This window comes from Odocoileus virginianus, chromosome 17, assembly GCF_023699985.2.
Source record: "Odocoileus virginianus isolate 20LAN1187 ecotype Illinois chromosome 17, Ovbor_1.2, whole genome shotgun sequence".
Classification (NCBI taxonomy): Eukaryota; Metazoa; Chordata; class Mammalia; order Artiodactyla; family Cervidae; genus Odocoileus; species Odocoileus virginianus.
This window is the reverse complement of record NC_069690.1, coordinates 29,707,600-29,726,560: the sequence shown is the minus strand read 5'-3', so window position 1 is coordinate 29,726,560 and position 18,961 is coordinate 29,707,600. Positions and strand designations below refer to the sequence as shown.

At 47.0% G+C, this 18,961-nt stretch overlaps 1 protein-coding gene across 3 annotated transcripts in view; it reads right to left on the bottom strand.

Moving 5' to 3' along the window:
* The window catches only part of ARHGAP44 (Rho GTPase activating protein 44), a 119,858-nt gene extending 102,860 nt beyond the window's left edge, over nt 1–16,998 (bottom strand). For all 3 annotated transcript variants that reach the window (XM_070479127.1, XM_070479129.1, XM_070479130.1), the window contains exon 1: nt 16,615–16,998. In XM_070479127.1, coding sequence (XP_070335228.1) covers nt 16,615–16,667 — 53 coding nt within the window. In that variant the 5' untranslated portion in view covers nt 16,668–16,998. The remainder of the gene's footprint in view (nt 1–16,614) is intronic.
* Between the last annotated feature and the right edge of the window lie 1,963 nt (nt 16,999–18,961).

Here is an 18,961-nt window from a genome sequence, read left to right as displayed (position 1 = left end):
AAAGTCATGTCCTATTTTTTTGCTTGCAGAGTAAAATCCTGGTGATTAGGAAGGCAAGACTACAAGTCTCCAGCTAAATATTTAGTGTGGAAAAACCTCAATTTAGAGGACTCCAAAAACCCATTCTGACACCTGTTAGAAAAGCACACATTGCCTCACTGCCAGCCCGTTGAGAAGTGCCCGCTCCCACTGTTTGCACAGCACCTGGGACAGCTCCGGACATGGAGGTATCAGCCTGGATCCCTGCAAAGGCACAGCGCCCAGTCCAGTGAGGGGAACAGAACTGACAGCAGCTGGAGAGATCAGAGCAGGATGAGAGAAGGGGTACAGAAGAAGCAGAGTGTGTGGAAGCATAAAGCAAGACAGGATCGTGGGGAGAGACAGGCAGGGGCGGCATCCGAACTGAGCTCTGAGAGTGAACCTCCCAGCTTCCGAGCCCCTTCTGTATTCCAGACAGCGCTGGAGTCCACAGACTACAAGCTGAACTCTCATGATGATTCAGTACATCACGTTTCACATGTTGATACGAACCAGAGCTCTGGAACACGGAAGAAGGGCCCTGACAAATACAAAGCAGAAGCAATGACATTCTGACTCAAGGTGAAAACATCACCAAGGTTAAGACTTGAACTTCTCTGACCCACACTTCCAACGACAGTCTAAAAACTCTAGTTTGAAGCATGGGTGGCCCCTGAAAAATTGGTTTTCACACTCAAAATGCTGGGTTCAACCTAGCTGCAGTCTGACAAGTCTACCCAGATGCCCTTTTCCTCCTCCCTTCTGGACAAGTACCCATCCCTCCCCCATGGAGCACTCCATCTCTATTCCCCCAGGGGTCTCCCTGCCACTCATCATCACAATCCTGCCTCCCCTGCTAGGGACTGAGTCAAAGATGCAGGCTTGTGCCCACCAGCCCCCGGCACCTCCTCCCTCAGGCACATGGTAAGTCAATGGAAAACATGTAAATATGCTTCACAGGCTGCTGGGGGAAAAGAATTTGCTGTCAATGCAGGAGATACAGGAGATGCAGGTTTAATCCCTGGAGGAGGAAATAGGCAACCCACTCCAGTATTCTTGGGCTTCCCTAGTGGGTCAGACAGTAAAGAATCCGCCTGCAATGTGGAAGACCTGGGTTCGATCTCTGGATTGGGAAGATCCCTTGGAGAAGGAAATGGCAACCCACTCCAGTATTCTTGCCTGGGAAATCCCATGAACAGAGGAGCCTGGCAGGGTCCATGGGGTCACGAAGAATAAGACACGACTGAGCACATGCGTATAAACTGCCTTAGGTGAGAGGAGAGGACCCTTATCCCATGATGGGGACCCTAGGGACTGCCCCGCTTGTCTTAGTCATTTTGGGACTGCTGTAACAGAATGCCTTAGGGATTCAAGTGGCTTCACATCAGCAGAAACGTCTCCCAGCTCTAGAAATTGGCAAGTCCATGGTCAAGGCGACCAGCTGATCTGCTTCACGACAATGTCTTCTCCTTGAGTCCTCATGTAGTGGAGGGGCCAAGGGAGCTTTCGGGGGATTCTTTTTTGGCTGCACCACACTACATGTAGGATCTCAGCTCCCTGATTAGGGATTGAATCCAAATCCTTTGCGTTGGAAACTCACAGTCTTAACTACTGGATCATCAGGGAAGACCCTCCAGGGATGCCTTTATAAGGCACTAATCTCATTCATGGCGGCCCTGTCTTCATAATCTAATTAACTCCTAAAGGCCCTACATCCCAAACCACCACCTTGAGGGTCAGGATTTCAATATGAATTTGGGGGGAACACAAACATTTAGACCCAAGCATCTCTCTCCATGTCCTCTCGTGGGTTCATGAGCATGAAGACAAACTACCTCAGTTGCTGCCAGCAGCTGTATTTTGGCCATGAAAAAAAGCCAAGATGCAGGTGAAGGCAAAGCAAAGAGAAATGGTGAAGCAAAGTCTCCTTACTAAGTCTCTCTGAACTGACATCTGCTACTGTAATGAAAAGCACTCTAGGTGATACAAGTGATCCAGTTTTCTTTACTGCGGAACTTGAGAACCTTAAATAGAAATATAGATTGTAAGTCTCTAAGAAGAATCGACAGTGCACCACATTCCTTGCAGTCCAGGGATTTTTTTCCCACAGAACAAAACTTGATAAAGAAGGAAAAAGGCATTCTTCTGTCCATGAATTCAAAAATATCATCTGTCCTGTGTTGCAGGAAGCCAGAGAGGAGAGATCCCAGGCAAGAATATATATAAAGAGGACGCTGCAGTAGGCGACGGTAGGGACACAGACGACAAGGAAGAACCAGGAATGTTGGGATGGACATGTACACACTACTGTATTTAAATGGATGACCAACAAGGACCTACTGTATAGCACAGGGAATTCTGCTCCACGTTACGTGGCAGCCTGGATGGGAGGGGAGTTTGGGGGGAGAACGGATACATGTATGCAGACAGCTGAGTCCCTTTGCTGTCCACCTGAAACCATCACAACACTGTTAATCGGCTACAATTAAATACAAACATAATACGATACAAAACAAATACAATACAAAAGAAAAGGTTTTTAAAAAGATACAGGAATGAAATAACATATATAAATTATGATTCACAGAGAAATTTGGAGGAACTGACTGGACATGGAGGGGTAAGGAATGACCTCAGAATACCAGGAAACAAGCTCTCCAGGTCACTGCTAAGGTGACAGCTCCCTGGCAAAGTGACCGAGGTTGAGTCTTTGATGTCGCTGATTAGAGTCTAGTCAACCATCTGAGTGGACTGAATGGCCACCATCCTTTCTTGATCCTTTGGGTAGAAGTCCCTGGTGTTCCTTTTGGGAATTGCTTCTCCCTATTTGGTCTGTGTGGACATGGCGATGCAGTCAACTCCTTACCCTTCCCCGGTCTCCAAAGGGTTGGTCACATGACCCACACCAACCCAATCAGACTCTCTCCTGCAGTGGAATCCTGAGTGGCCCAATGACAGAAAACAACTGGGAGCTAACCCCCTTCTAAAAAAATTTTTTTCATTGAAGTACAGTTGATTTACAGTATTGTGTTAGTTTCAGGCATACAGCAAAGTAATTCAGTTATACATTTATATTGTTTAATATACGTGTGTGTGTGTATGTGTGCATGCTAAGTCGCTTCAGTCATGTCCAACTCTTTGGAACTCCATGGTCTGTAGCCCTCCAGGCTCCTCTTTCCACAGGATTCTCCAGGCAAGAATAGTGGAGTGGGTTGCCATGCCCTCCTCCCGGGGATCTTCCCAACCCAGGGATCGAACCCTGGGTCAATCTTGCATTGGCAGGCAGGTTCTTTACCACTAGTGCCACCTGGGAAGTCCTATATGTGTGTGTGTATATATATATACTTTCCAGATTCTTTACCCATATAGGTTATTACAAAATACTGAGTAGAGTTCTCTGTGCTATACAGTAGATCTTTGTTGGTTACCTGTTTTAAATATAGTAATGTGTACATGTTATTCCCAAATCCCTAATTTATCCACACCCCCCCCTTTTCCCCTTTTGGTAACCTTAAGTTTGTTTGCTAAGTCTGTGGGTCTGTTCCTGTTTTGTAAATAAGCCCATTTACAGGGAAGCAACCCTTCTGAAGGTGGCCTCTGCAAGGCTGTCCTGTGGCCCCTGCACCTGGTCACTCTGTTGATTTTTCTCAGCTGACCTCTCCTTTCCAAAGCTTCATTTTGACTTAAATTAGCTCTTCCTACTGCCACAACCAGAGAACCCCAACTGGTCACAGGGATCCACCAGACCTCAGCTCCAAGCCATGCAGACCAAGTTTCAAAACGTGATGTGTCTTTCAAAAGTAGCCATGCACAAAGGCTATTAGCTGATCACTTCCTGCTGCTGCTGCTGCTAAGTCACTTCAGTCGTGTCCAACTCTGTGCGACCCCATAGACGGCAGCCCACCAGGCTCCTCCGTCCCTGGGATTCTCCAGGCAAGAACACTGCAGTGGGTTGCCATTTCCTTCTCCGGATCACTTCCTAGGAGATGACTATTCTGTTCTGTAAAATGAGATCTAACATGAGGTCCCTTCCAGAGCATGAAGATAAGACATTGTTTCCCATGTTTGAAAATCAAGGCTGAGAAGAACTTCAAACATTTCTATTTAGACCTTCCAGGGCCCCAAACTTAACAGTATCACATAAGAACTTCCAGCTACATTTTACATTTGCCCACTTTGAAAGGGTTTGATTTTTTGTGTGTGTTTATTTTTAAAGAATGTGGAAATTTTTAGAAAGTGCAAGCAGCAAGAAACCAAACCACTCCTAATCCTACCCAGAGATAAAACACCATGCTGAACTGTCCAGGCTTTCCTGATTTCCTTCCAGTCTGTTCTGTGTACTCTTTACAAAACAAACAAACAAACAAAAAAAACTGTACAGTCTCAACTCTGAATGCCTTCTGTATCCTGTTTCCTTATCTTAAACATTTCTCCCAAGTCATTACATTTTTTTTGAATGTTAGGGAAACGCTAAGATTGTTACAACTGCATAGATGGGCCAGAATTTAGTCATCCCACTAACGTTAGACATTTCAACGTTTTCCAAATTCTTCCCTCCTGCAGACTCAAAGTGAAAAGTTAAAGTGTTAGTCCCTCAGTTGTGTCCAAGTCTTTGTGACCTCATGGACTGTAGCCAACCAGGCTCCTCTGTCCATGGAATTCTCCAAGCAAGAATCCTGGAGTGGGTAGCCACTCCTTCCCCAGGGGATCTTCCCGATGCAGGGATTGAACCCGGGTCTCCCGCATTGCAGGCAGATTCTTTATCGTCTGAGCCACCGGAGAAGCCCAGACTCAAAGCACAGCAATAAAGAACATCAGTGTCAGAACCAGCAAACCCGGGAGCAAATCTCAGCTGCCGTCCTTTCCTTACCAACTCTGCACCCAGAAGCATCACACGCTCACCTGCTTGGAGACTTGTGCAAACACTGGGGGTGTCTCCTGAGGGTGGATCTCTGCAGTCTCAGGGCCCCTCCTGCTGCTTCAGTAACTATGCTGAAGAATCATGAAGATGAAACAGCATCATCTGTAAAGTGCATTCAAGTGTCTGCCGCAAGACATAGGACACGCACCACCAAGAGCAGGTATGCACACGAAGCTCGTGCCTGCAATCCCAGCAGTATCCATGCCACACCAAGTCTCTTCAGTCGTGTCCAACTCTTTGCAGCCCACCAGGCTCCTCTGTCCGTGGGATTCTCCAGGCAAGAATACTGGAGTGGGTTGCCATTTCCTCCTGCAGGGGTTCTTCCTGTCCCAGGGATCGAACCCTCGTCTCCTGCATTGCAGGCAGATTCTTTACCATTTGAGCCACCACGGAAGCTCCGTAACAGTTTCCATAAGCAAATGACAAAATAATAAAAGTTCGGTCCGCTTTTCATTTCCCTGATATGACAAACGAGCTATGATTATATATCATAGTTTCTCCTAAGTTTTAAAATCATAAAAAAATGAATGCTTTTCTACAGCGTTTTGTAAAGGTCCCTGCTCAGTTTATTTGTCATGTAGAAGTTGGTAGAGGTTTTTGCAGATACAGAAACTGCTTTTCTTCCAATACAAAGCTTTAAAAAAAAAAAAAAGTACTTTCAAAAGGCACTCACTCCTTATCCGGCGAAACTGCAGTCAGGAAACAAAATGAAGAATTTTCTATCGGCAGATGTTCATAGTATGCTCTTTGTGAATGGCTACCAACAAGACACTCTATTACCTTGAATGAATGTGACAGTGTTATTTTTATTCATGTCAAGAGCAGTTCATTAGCATTTCCAGAACCCCCTAAACTGAAGTAACAGGAGGGACCCAGAGGCTACAGAGATCCACCTTCAGGAGAGAGCAGATGAGAGGGAAGCATTTGCCTGCACTTGACCTACTTAGGCCATAGCTCTGATGTGGTCTGCTCCTGTCTTAGTCTGCTACTTCCACAAAATGGAGCTACACGGGCCTGGTGCACCAGGAAGACCCAGAGGGATCGGGTGGAGAGGGAGTTGGGAGGGGGGATCGGGATGGGGAATACATGTAAATCCATGGCTGATTCATGTCAATGTATGACAAAAACCACTACAATAATTGTAAAGTAATTAGCCTCCAACTAATAAAAATAAATGGGAAAAAAAAAATGGAGCTAGAAAGAGCACCCAGTTTCCAACCATGCTTCCATGCTGTTGTTCAATCGCTAAGTTATGTCCCACTCTTTGTGACTCCATGGACTGCGGCATGCCAGGCCTCCCTGTCCTTCACCATCTCCTGGAGTTTGCTCAAACTCATGTCCATTGAGTCAGTGATGCCATCCAACCATCTCATCCTCTGTTGCCCTCTTCTCCTCCTGCCCTCAATCTTTCCCAGCACCAGGGTCTTTTCCAATGAGTCAGCTCTTCACATCAGATGGCCAAAGTATTGCTGCCATGAGTCAATAAAAATAAAGCCTATAAAAGACACTGCCCAGTCCTTGGTGCTGTGGCTTTTGTGTTTCTCCTTTTTTGGGTCCATGAGGGACTGCCTTTCCCTGCCCCAGCTCCAGTTGGGGTGGGACAGGAGACTTGCTCTAGCCACTGGATGTGAGCAGAAATGACATGTGTCACTTCCATAAAGAACCAGCATATGATTCATCACATCCTCCACCATCACAGAGGTGCATGTGGGGTATGGGAAGAAGGAAAACCTCTGGCAAAGCTAGTCCAGGTGAAGAGGGAAACTCAAATTTGGCTGACAAAGGGGGTATGACTATATACTCATAGATTCTACTGGGTTTTAAAATCATTAAACAAAAAAGAAGAAGAATGCTTTTCTATAACACAGGTTACTAAAAATGACTCAGGAAAAGATAGAAAACATAAATAGCCCAGTGATCACTGAAGAAACTGGGAAAGCTGCCAAAGAACCACCTCCAAAATCTGTCCTGGAAAGGTTGTTTTGAACCTTCAAAGAACAAGTAATTCCTCACCTGACCATTGCATAGGAAAAGAAGTGAAGAGTCTGTTTAACAATGTTATGGCTCAGTGGTAAAGAATCCACTGGCCAATGCAGGAGACCTGGGTTTGATCCCTAGGTCGGGAAGATGTCCTAGAGGAGGAAACGGCAACCCACTCCAGTATTCTTGCCTGGGAAATCCCATAGTCAGAGGAGCCTGGAGTCCTGCAGTACCTGGGGTCACAAAGAGTCGGAGAAGACTTAGCAACAAAAGAACACATAGGAATACTGAATGCCCAAATCCTAAACAACTAAATCGAGCATTGTATAAAAATAACTAGAAACATAGTCAAATAAGATCAACTACAGGAAAGCAGGGAGAGCTTCATACTAGAAAATCTACTGAGGCTCAAGAATGTAAAACACAAGGTCTTCATGTGTAGGAACTGAAGGAACTATCATTGGTGTTATCAGCACAGAAAACAATGCCTGGAACATAGTAAGTGCTCAATAAATATCTATGGCATAAATTATTGAGTGAATATCATAATAAATTAAAGGAGAAAAGTACATGATTACCTCTAAAGACCATGACAATATAGTCAAATTTAACTTCAGTGCCAAAGAAAAATTCAAAATAATAAATTTATGCAACATGTAACATGATTAAAAACAAAGTCTCTCAAACCAATTATCATGCATTTCCAGAGATAATAAGACAGGGAAGTTCACATTTCACCATATATTCATCAGTAGTTTAACACTGTTCTATAAGTCCTAGACAAGGCAATTAGACAAGAAAATATGGTAAGTATAATACTGGAGAGGAAGAAACAAAATTACTATTTGTAGAAAATATGATTACTACTTGGAAAGCTCAATAGACTCAATTTCTTTTAAAGTACTTATAAGCAATGAGAAAGTTTGGATGAAGGTGATTAAGATAATTACATAAGAATCAACAACTTTCCTACATTCCAACAATAAAGAGTAAGAAAATATCACTTAACAAAAGACTCCAACCATTAAGGCTACAGTAATGACAATAACAAATTACCTAAACATAAAAGCAAGATTATTCACGACCTTTGTAGATAAAAACTAGATTATAGGATCATAAACAAACTTGAATAAACATGTCATTCCCAGACAGAAAGAATTTTCATCATACTATAAAAACTGCAAAATTGTCAATTCTCCCCAACTTAATGCATACATTTTAAAATATACTAAGAATAAACCAGAGAGCAAAGCCAGAAGAATATAATCAACATTTTTTTTAACAAGGAAGCTATTTGCAGTTAGCTGTGATTAAGGCACAAGATCTTTAGGCAAAGCTGCTGAGTCCTCACTGTCAAGCCAAGGAGTTGCCCCAGATGAAGGTGGGATGAGGGGCCCAGACCAACTCCACTGCACTCCTGCCCAAAGGATGGGATGTACCGATCCACTCCTGCTCACCTGGGCAACAGAGCCCACCTCAAATCCCTGCTCAGTGCCAAAGAATTGATGCTTTTGAACTGTGGTGCTGTAGAAGATTCTTGAGAGTCCCGTGGACTGCAAGGAGATCAAACCAGTCCATCCTAAAGGAAATCCACCCTGAATACTCATTGAAGGACTGCTGCCAAAGCTCCAGTACTGTGGCCACCTGACGCGAAGAGCTGACTCACTGGAAAAGACCCTGATGCTGGGAAACATTGAGGGCAGGAGGAGAAGGGGACAAGAGAGGATGAGAGGTTAGACAGCACCACCGATTCAATGGACATGAGCTCTGGGAGCGAGTGAAGGACAGAGGAGCCTGGCGTACTGCAGTCCATGGCGTCGCCAAGAGTCAGAAACAGCTTAGCAACTGAACAACAGCTACTGTCTAGAAACAAAAACTAAACGTGACAGCTATGTGACGTCACACACCAAAATCACAGAATTTGACAAATAAAAAGATCTGGTGGCCAAATAAAATTATATAAATGGTAATGAAAATGTGTCAATATTTATGTAATCTTAGGCTGGGAAAAGTGTTCCAAAGCATAACATTTAAAGCACAAACCATAAATTGATAAGACTTGAGGTCATGAAATATTAAAAATGACATAAAATATCAAAGGCAGAGAAAACTTGTGCATGGAATAAGACAAAGTGTACATGCTTAATATATTAGCAACGACCTTAAAATCAGTAAGAAATAGTCATGAACATGACTGTAGAGAAATGGGACAAAGACCTATGCAGGCAACTCAGAAAAGGCCACAAACATCCAACAGACATAAAAAATGCTCAACCTCACTATAGAAATTTGAGAGGAAAAAGGTTTTAGTTTTATTCAGGTAATTAACAAAGTCATAAAATTAGCTACTGATGTAGTTGGGGAGAAGAAATTAACAATTCTTCTGAGGATGAAAACAGAAAATGTGAGTGCGATTCATATATATGAAATATATACTCACACAGTCTTAAAAACTCACTTATTCTTTGGTCGAGAAATTTCATTTCTAAGACATCATCCTAGGAAAGTAAACCCATAGGAAATACTTGCTACATGATTACCAAAGGACCTCAGTGGACTATAATGTAATATTATACACCTTTGAAAAATCATGCTGTAAACACAGCTATTGACATGGCATGATATTCAAAATATAACACAAAGGGGGAAAAGACAGGTTGCAAAGACAATGGTCTCTATGTCTTTAAAATTAGAAATATACCTACTAAAAACTTGGAAGACTATATGCAAAATATTACTGTGGTCTCCAGGTAGTCAGATTACTGGTTTGGGGGGTTTCTGTTTTGTTTTCTGGCCACACCATGTGGCAGGCAGGATCTAAGCTCCCAACTAGGGATTGAACCCAAGCCCCCTGCAGTGGAAGTGGGGAGTCTTAACCACTGGACCGCCCGTGAAGTCACTCCAGGTAGTGAGATTGATGATTTTTTTTTTTTTTTGCCTTTTTGCCCACCCACGGGTTTATAACTTTTCTACAATAAACAAATATCATCTACATAACCAAAAAGCTTTAAAAAAAGTAAATTGAATTCTGTGGGAAAATAAACATTTATCCTAAAAATAAACTCTGAAGTTGGAAAATGAAAGCAAAAACATCTGCTTCCTGGACAGAAAGGAGAGTTTAAAATTGCTAGACAGCCACACACTTCCCAAAGGCAGCGGTGTGTCAGGTGCCAGCTTGCTGGGACTCTCTGCACCCAACGGGAGAGCCCTGACTCTCCCCCACTACCAGTCTCCCCACACTTCTCTCCAAACTACCACTAACTCCGTGCAGAGTTGAAGCTTACCTGTATTATTTCCCATGGTCGTCAATACAGCATTTGAAACACATGTTGTTATCAACATAGCATTTGAATTTCTTGATTATTATTAAAAGAGATCAAGAGATCCTTACTAATCCCCTCTAAAAGAAACAACCTTCAACTGAATGACTGTTTTGCTCAGCTACTGATTCACTTTGTCTAGAGGGGAAACAGTTCTTATCACCCATCATGATACATTTCTTCCAATGATGGACAATGGGAGGGGGAGTTATTACCTGCTGCTGAGAATGGCTCCCTGGCGGTGACTTGCAGGTCTGGGAGAACAGTCCTGCAGGAAGTCCTGACAACTGGGAGCAGCCCACCCTGAGGCTGCAAGCTGGCAGCTCTGCATAGTGAGGAGCCTGGAAGACTCAAGCAGAGAGTAGGTTCCCGATCTGCTAGCCTGTTCATCCGTCGGTGAGTACATTCTGTTTCTCTGTCACACACATACCGCAGCAGGTGGCCTGACACAGGCATCCATAAAACTAACGAAAAACTTCACTCTGAGACCTTACAAATGTGCACAGTGCTCCTTGGGAGACAGGTTTGGGTCTGCCCAGCCCTGTTGCATAACAGAAAGACACAGGGAAATATAGGCAGGAGCTAAAGAGTCCGATGACTAATCCGGAGTTGGTTCTGACTTTTCCGTGATGCCCTATCAACTGGGCCATGGCTCTTAGGAGGCCTGCTGATGTGCAAAGTAGAGTCTCAGAGACACCTTCAAGGAAAAGATCCTCGTTGGTCTTGGCTGCTTTGGCTCAAGTCAAGATGTCTGCAGCACCAGTGCTCCTGGAGGCGGCTGCACCCTCAGCATCTCTCTGGGTACCCCTGGGGACGGCTGCATCCTCAGCATCTCTCTGGGTACCCCTGGGGACGGCTGCATCCTCAGCATCTCTCTGGGTACCCCTGGGGACGGCTGCATCCTCAGCATCTCTCTGGGTACCCCTGGGGACGGCTGCATCCTCAGCATCTCTCTGGGTACCCCTGGTGGCGGCTGCATCCTCGGCATCTTTCTAGGTACCCCTGGCGGTGGCAGTGGCATCCTGAGTGCTGCCCAGAGGCAGTGATGCTCAGCCCGCCTGGGTCTGCACCAGAAGCCAAGCCTGCTCACGGCTTGGCTGAGCAGTCTAGGAGTGGAAGACGGGGCTGTGCAGACCAAACTTGACCTTCCACTCCCCCAACTCAGAGCTTCAAGAACCAAAGAATCCAACCCAACTGGACTTGCTCCCTCCCACACTTCCAGAGCTCCTTGTCTACTCTTGAGTCCCTTGAACATCACCCCATTTTGCACATGAGCACTGAGGGCTTCCCAAGTGGCACCTGCCAATGCAGGAGACATAAGAGACGGGGGTTCGATGCCGGAGTCAGGAAGATCCCCCAGAGAAAGAAATGGCAACCCACTCCAGTATTCTTGCCTGGAGAATCCCATGGACAAAGGAGCCTGGTGGGCTATGGTTCCTGGGGTCACAAAGAGTTGGACACGACTGATGTGACTTAGCACAGAGCCCATTCACAGCCACCACTGGCCAGTGGCTGTGGGCGTCTGAGAAGCCCTTTACACTGGGGAGCCAGTGTTTTCAGAGGACTGAATGGGCACAAGGAGCCTCACCAACCATTTCCTGGGTACTCAATATAAGCCAGGCTCCCGTTAACTCTTAATAGACATCTAAGGCAGGGGCTGCTATGATATCCACCACCCCTCACTGGAGACTGAAGAAACCTCCTCCTCACCAAGTCAAGGGGCCAGTTTTACCTCCATTTTCTCAGTCACCTACTGTGTTAGTCGCTCAGTTGTGTCCGACACTTTTGTGACCCCATGGACTGTAGCCTGCCAGGATCCTCTGTTCATGGAATTCTCCAGGCAAGAATAGTGGGGTGGGTAGCCATTCTCTTCTCCATGGGGATCTTCCTGACCCAGGGATCAAACCCAGGTTTCCTGCATTGCAGGCAGCTTCTTCCATCTGAGCCACCAGGAAGGGCAGTTTTACTTCTATTTTCTGGGTCACCTAGCAGGTCTCTAAATCTTAATTCAGTGCTCTATTTTCACCCAACACAAATCACATTCCATTTGCAGAAAAAAATACTCCATGTCTTTCAGCTGTGCTCACGCATCGGTACCCCATCACCATCCCAAAAGCAGAGAGCCTCTTGCATCCTTGTCTATAACATCGGGATCTCTCGCTCATTTATGTATTCAGTTGTCAAAGAATCTCAGAGAACCAACTATATGCCAGGCATCAGGACAGCTGTCCCTGCCTACAAGGAGCTTAAAGTCTACTGGGAAAGGTAAACGAGACAAGATAAACATTACAGTACACAAGAGAAACGGGTTTTGTTTACTCTGCATGGCAACAGTTCATGAACCAGCAAATAGCACTGGCAAATAGCAGGCATCCAATAAGCATTTACTGGATGAATGAAAGAATGAGCATACAAGCCAAGAATAGCATCTGCCCAAAGGTACTTGTGGCTACTATTCATGAAGCATGCCCTGGCTGAGCATGGTTTTGGGTGCTTTCTGGGGGTAATCCCATGACCTCATTGCCACAATCACTGCATCACTGGTAGTCAGTCCAATCTTGTACTGCTCGCCACACAAGAGGCCAATAAATCGAAAGATGAGCTGATGGAGCAAGGAACAGTGACTTTATTCGGAAAGCCAGCAAACCAAGAAGATGGTGAACTCGTGTCCCAAAGAACCATCTTGCCTGAGTTAGAATTCATGCTTCTTTTACATTAATACTTTAAAAAAAAAAAGGGGGGGGGGACAGTAAAGTCAAACATTTCTTGGTTTGGGTTAGCTTCCAGAGGGGATGTGTTAATTTCTTCCTCCCTGCAGTCATTCACAGGTGGGCCTGATCAGGAAGTTTCCTGGAAGCTAAACAAAGGTATTTTGGCTTTATGTTCATGACCTGGGGGACAGGACTCCCAGAGATGAGCCATTATGTGTAATTTATGCTTATAGGCAATATCCTTTTAGTGATGAACTTGTCATAGAATACAAAAGGTCCTTACTTATTACATGACCTCAACACAACACTTATTATGCCCATTTTGCAGATGAGGAAACTAAGGAGCAGAGCCCAGCTCAAGATCCCGTAGTCAGTAACCAACCAGCCAGATCCATCCCACTCCAAAGCCAGTGCTACCTGGAACCACCAGGCACTTGGTGGTATAGTCTGGAAAGTCGAGAGATGCTTCCCAAAATCTTTTGGGAAGTGAAGTGAACGGAGAGGAGAAGGAATGTGTGCACAGATGGGAGAAGCAAACCAAGGAGGAGACGACACTTTTCCTAGTTAACTGCAGTGGGCTTGAAACTTTTCCCAGTTGCTGGCACCCTCTCTACAGAGAAGTACTCACTTCAAGAGAAAATACTGCTAACTCCATAAGGTATGTGTAAGTACAGCATTTCCTCGTTGTTAACGAGACTGGATCTAATCCCTGGCAGTTTTACATTCAGAAGACATCCAGAACCTACAACTTACAGAAGGCAAGCTGGGTTAGATGCCAATAGAACCACCCTCCAGCCCATCTCTTAGCCCTCCCTCAAAGACAAGAATGTCATCCTTTCAAAGGCACAGGGCAAGCATCCAGTGGCTTGTTAAAGCATCACTTGGTGGTCCACCAACCCCACACCTAAATTCCAAGCATCCAATCCCACTGCCTCTACCGAGTCAAGAAATCAAGAAGCAGTGCTAGGATCATGCCTTGGTACATTCTCCGTAAGAGAAAGTGAAGGCTGCCCCCTTTTACTTACCTGCATGGACCCCATGGTCAACTGGATTAATCAACCATGAACTGAGCACCAACTGCCTAGAAGGCATTGCACTATACAGACTGAGCACACAATGGCAGTCCATACATTCTACGGTTTTGTGCTAGTAAGAAGTCAAAAAAATGAAAAAGAAGAGCATTTCAAAGAGTGATGCGTGCTGTGATAAAAATGAACAAGATGATGGGGGGGAGTAGGGCCTCTCAAAGGTCTTTGAGCAAAGACCTGGATGAAGAGGAAGAGGCATGCAGGAAGAGCAGACCCTCAGCCAAGCAGGGAAAGTGGGAAACACCTGGAACAAGATCCCCAGATAGAAATGAGCTTGGTGCGTTTGGGGCAAGGAAGGCCATCGTCGATGGAGCGCGGAGGAGGAGGGGTGGGCGGAACAGAATGAGAATGAAAAGGCCAGGAGGGAATCAAGTCTGCCTGGGTCTTGTAGGCCCCTGGGAAGATTTGGGGCACTCAGTGCAATGAAAGGCCACTGGAGGCTTTCCAGCAGCAAAATAATACAAACTAGTTTTTGCCCTAAAAGGTTCACTCAACTCAGAATGTCATCAAAACAGATAGAGACTAGTGATTAACACAATAGTGGGCTAGTCCCCACACTACCTGATAGAGAGTCAGAATTCATCCACACGCCAGCAACCAGCAGCGTCTCCATAAACAAGTGGAAAGTACCTCTTAGTGACCAGCTGCTTGGAGCTCCAAGAATATGTTTTCAAATTAGTATGAACACCTGGTACCTATTCTGAAACCCAGCCTCCATTCTCCCTTGGTCATTCCATCCATGGATGAGGCTGGAAACCGGCTTTTATGCCCAAGGTTTGTAGTAAATCTTCTTACTTTGAAACAAGTCCTGAAAAGATACAGCTGTGTTTTAGGGGTACCGGGGAGAAAGCATGAACACCTGGCTAACATTTTGCTTCCATGACTGAAGTGGAACCTCAAGACCAAGTGAGAAGAGAGATTCAGGTCTAAGGTTATGGGCCCCCGGTCACGTGGTTGGTCTGGCATGAAGACCTGAGACCCATGCCAGCCCATTGGGGTGATGCAGAAGTCAATCACTAAAGACAGGTCAACTGGACCATCATCTGCTAAATGACCCAGACAGGAAAACACAGTTTCCGCATCCAACATACCGAAAGGCAGCCCACGTGAGGCTCTATCTGTGACAATACCATGCCAGAAATCTGGGCTAATCTGACGCTGCTATTCATAAATTCTCCCCCCTGTGAAAGCACATGTGTTTGGGAAAAAGGAAAATGCATCCAAGTCCATTTTAGACATGGTTGCTTGGGAGCCATCTGGAAGCCTAACAAGCCGCCCGCACCCCTCTGCCCTCAAATGCCCACCGTAATTAGGGCAGTGTGCTTACAAGGGTGTTCAGTGTCCCCCAGGAAGGTCCCCACTCCCGACTGGCCAGATGCCAGTTGGGGCTCCATTTCCCACCCAAGAAAGGTATTCGGTTTCTTGGTAAACCTAGTGGAGGGCCCTCGAGGTATTGAGCTCCTACTTGAACGGCACCCAAGACTGGGTTCTCTGCTTTTCACCGGCGTTAAGACAGCACACCCAAATTCCTTGGCCACAGAAGCAACAGAAATCTCTCTCCAGGGACAGAAGTTTCACGAAAATCCCTCTCTACCTAACCAGTCTGTGTGCAGAGCTTGGGAAGAGACCCACCGGAACCCTTATGTAACAGTAATAGACGCCGGCACCCCACACAGCGGCCCCAGGAGACACTAGCCCAGATGTAGCCCATTTTGGTGATGACAGCCGGCGGCGGGGTCTTGCGCTAGGATCAGGTTCTTCCCAACACTGGGGCCGGGGTCCAGCCCCCCGCCTCCCCTACCTGGCTGTGATCTTCTTTCTGCTTATCTCATCTTCCAGAGGAGTTGGGCCTCCTCCTTTGCAGCCTTCACCGCCAGCCCGCACCCCCCCCCCCCAACCCCGCCACTGAAATCAGTCTCAGGACCGAGCGACTGCCGCGCCATTCCACCAGCACCTTCCCTGCAGCGGCCCCCACCCCTACCGATCTCTCCCCGCCACCTAACACCTCGACAAACCCGGCCGGGAAAAGAGATTCAGCATCTCGCCCAGCCGGAGCACCCGGAGGGGCAGGCTCAGCTCTGTCAAGCCGACCCACCAGGTCCAACACGCACCTCCCGCCCCCCCCCCCCCCCGCGCCCCCGGACCCCCCGAGGAGCCCCGAACTCCGAGCAGGAGGGGCATGCATCTTCGAAGAGCTACCGCGGGTCGGCGGCCTCCAGCACGAGCAGAGCGAACACCTGTTTCCAGGACGCTCTGGGGCCAGAGGGAGAAGGGAGTCCCGGGGTGGGGGTGGGGGGGCGTACAGGGAGGACGAGGTGAAGGGGCAGCTGGGGACGCAGGTAAAGGATGCGTCATTCCTCGCGCTTGGCAACCGGAGCCCCGGAGCGGCGGGCTGAGCTCCAGAATGGCTCCGGGGTCCGAGAGAAGTTCGGGGAGGGGGGGTCGCGCCCGCGAGCGGCGCCCAGAGCGAGGGGAGAGGACCCGCGGGGGCCGGCGCGCCCGCTCCATCACCTACCTGCGCGCGCTGGGGGATACAGCCCCGCCGCGCGCCCGGCCCGCGGGTGCGGGTGACCTACCTGCCCACCGTCTGGTTGGCCAGCTGGCGCATGCGGTTGAACTGCTTCTTCATCGTGGCCCCGCTGACGCGCTAGCCCGGAGCTGGGGAGGACGGAGCAGCCCGGAGCCCGCCGCAGGGTTACATGGCTCCCGCGCCGAGCCTCCCGGGCGGCGGCACTGCGGAGCCTCCCGAGCCGTCTGGCCCGCGCGCGGCTCCCTCCCGGGGGCTCCACCGCCTACTCCTCGTGCAGCCGCGGAGCCCTCATGGCCACGCCCGGGCCGCCCTGGGCGCCGCCGCCGGGTCCGCCCCGGCCACTGCCCCCAGCCCCGCTACGGCGCGGGACCCGGGTCTCCGCAGGCTGGCCGCTGACCGGCTGGCCCGGGGAGGTGGGGTGGGGGGGGGGGGTGTCCCCGCTGCGCCTGTGCGGAGGGCGCCGTGCATTCTGGGGCCTGTAGTTCCGCGTCCGGCGCCCACCTTGCCACGGTCCCGGGTGTCCACGTGGGGCCAGCGTCTCTGCACTTCAGCGTTCTAGGGAGGGAAAGGTTTTCCTGTTTTACAAATAGCAAAGTGGAACCGAGAATAGAACAGCAAATAAGGAGCATCCATTGCCTTTTTTTTTTTTCTTTTTAATGAAATACAGGGCATGTACAATATCATGTCAGTTTCAGGTGTACTGGGCTTCCCTGGTGGCTCAGAGGGTAAAGAATCTGCCTGCAATGCACGAGACCTGGGTTCAGTCTCTGGGTTGGGAAAATTCCTTGGAGAAGGGAATGGCTACCCACTCCAGTATTCTTGCCTGGAGAATTGCATGGACAGAGGTGCTTGGCGGGCTGCAGTCGACAGGGCCGCAAGGAGTCGGACAGGACTAAGGGACTAATACTTCAGGTGTTTTACATGATGATTTGACATTTGCATGCATTATTAAAAGATCACCACCATAAATCTAGTAACCAACTGTCCCCACACAAAGCTATTACAATGTTACTGAGCATATCCCTTATGTTGCAAAGAGTGAAACAGGACTGAGCAACTGAACAACTGACATATAACTGAAGATTTGTGCCTCTTAATTCCCTTCACCTCTTTTGCCCTCTGCCTCCCACCCTCCTTCTTTCTGGCAACCACCTGTTTGTATCTTAAGAGAATGTGAGGCATTGCTGCTGAATTCCCAGGAGGAAGACATGCCTGCAAGAACATGGCTCATGAAGCTGCAGATGATTAACACTGAGGGCCAGGGTTAAGCTTGGGGTGAGAGTGTCGGGCAGATTTTGCACCAGGTGTAGCATGCATCCCAGAAATGTGATGCTTGCTTTTCAACAAACCTAGTAGGTAACCAGAAGCCAATAAAATGATAGTGGCATCATGAATACGGGTTCCAGTTTGACCAGGATCACTTTCTTGTGTGGCTTAGACTCCAGCCTCATGTCCCTTCTAGCGCTGAAGACCAAGAGCCATCAGCTGTGGCTGGCCAGCAGCATCCTACAGGGTGGCAGCGTATTAGCATCAGTTGGCTTTTGAAAAGGGGTCATGACATTCTGCAGCCTTTATCCTTTGGAAAACAATGGTGACTTCAGTTAGGTTTTATCATCAATTACCAAGTAAGGCAGTGTGTTGGGTGGGAGGGTCTTTGGATCAAAGAGATATGAGTATCTATTAGAACTCCAAATACCAGTTATATATCCTTAGGGAGAAAGTACATACCCTCTCTAAGTCAGTTTTCTCATCTCCAATAGAGAAATAAAACCGCTTGAGAGATAGCAAACTTACAGATCTATTTGCTAAATTATCAACAATCAAGTAACATCTAAATTTCTATATAGTATATTATGTCCTCTTCATTTACTACAAATAAGATTAGCATGAGTGCAATAGAGAAAAATGCTATTCCTACAGCAGAATTACTAGTCTGACAAATGAAAGAACTTTTTTTGCAATGGGATATTTTGCATAGGTTGATTATAGTTGCAAGATGTACTACATATGGCTCTAAATATCTTGCTGACCAGCTGAACAAAAGATGGTTTGAGGCATGTCTTGGCTGAATGAACATGAAATCTTTAATTAAATTGTGAATTTAGCCTCAGCTTATTAGGTCAGTAGGTCTAGCCAATTAATAAGTTAAGGCATTATTTGCTTTTAACCAACTGAGTTATGCCTATAATGTTAATATAATTTTTCTACAAACTAAAGTTATTTCCATTTTGAGAACTTTTTTAAAAACCAAGTCACAGCATGTTTTTATATGTATAAATAATAGTGAGGCAGTGAGGACACTGGGTGACTTTTATTAATAGTAGCACCGTCTCCCATAATGTCTAGAGGGTCCAGTATAGTAGTCATCAGCGGCACATGGCCATTGAAATTAA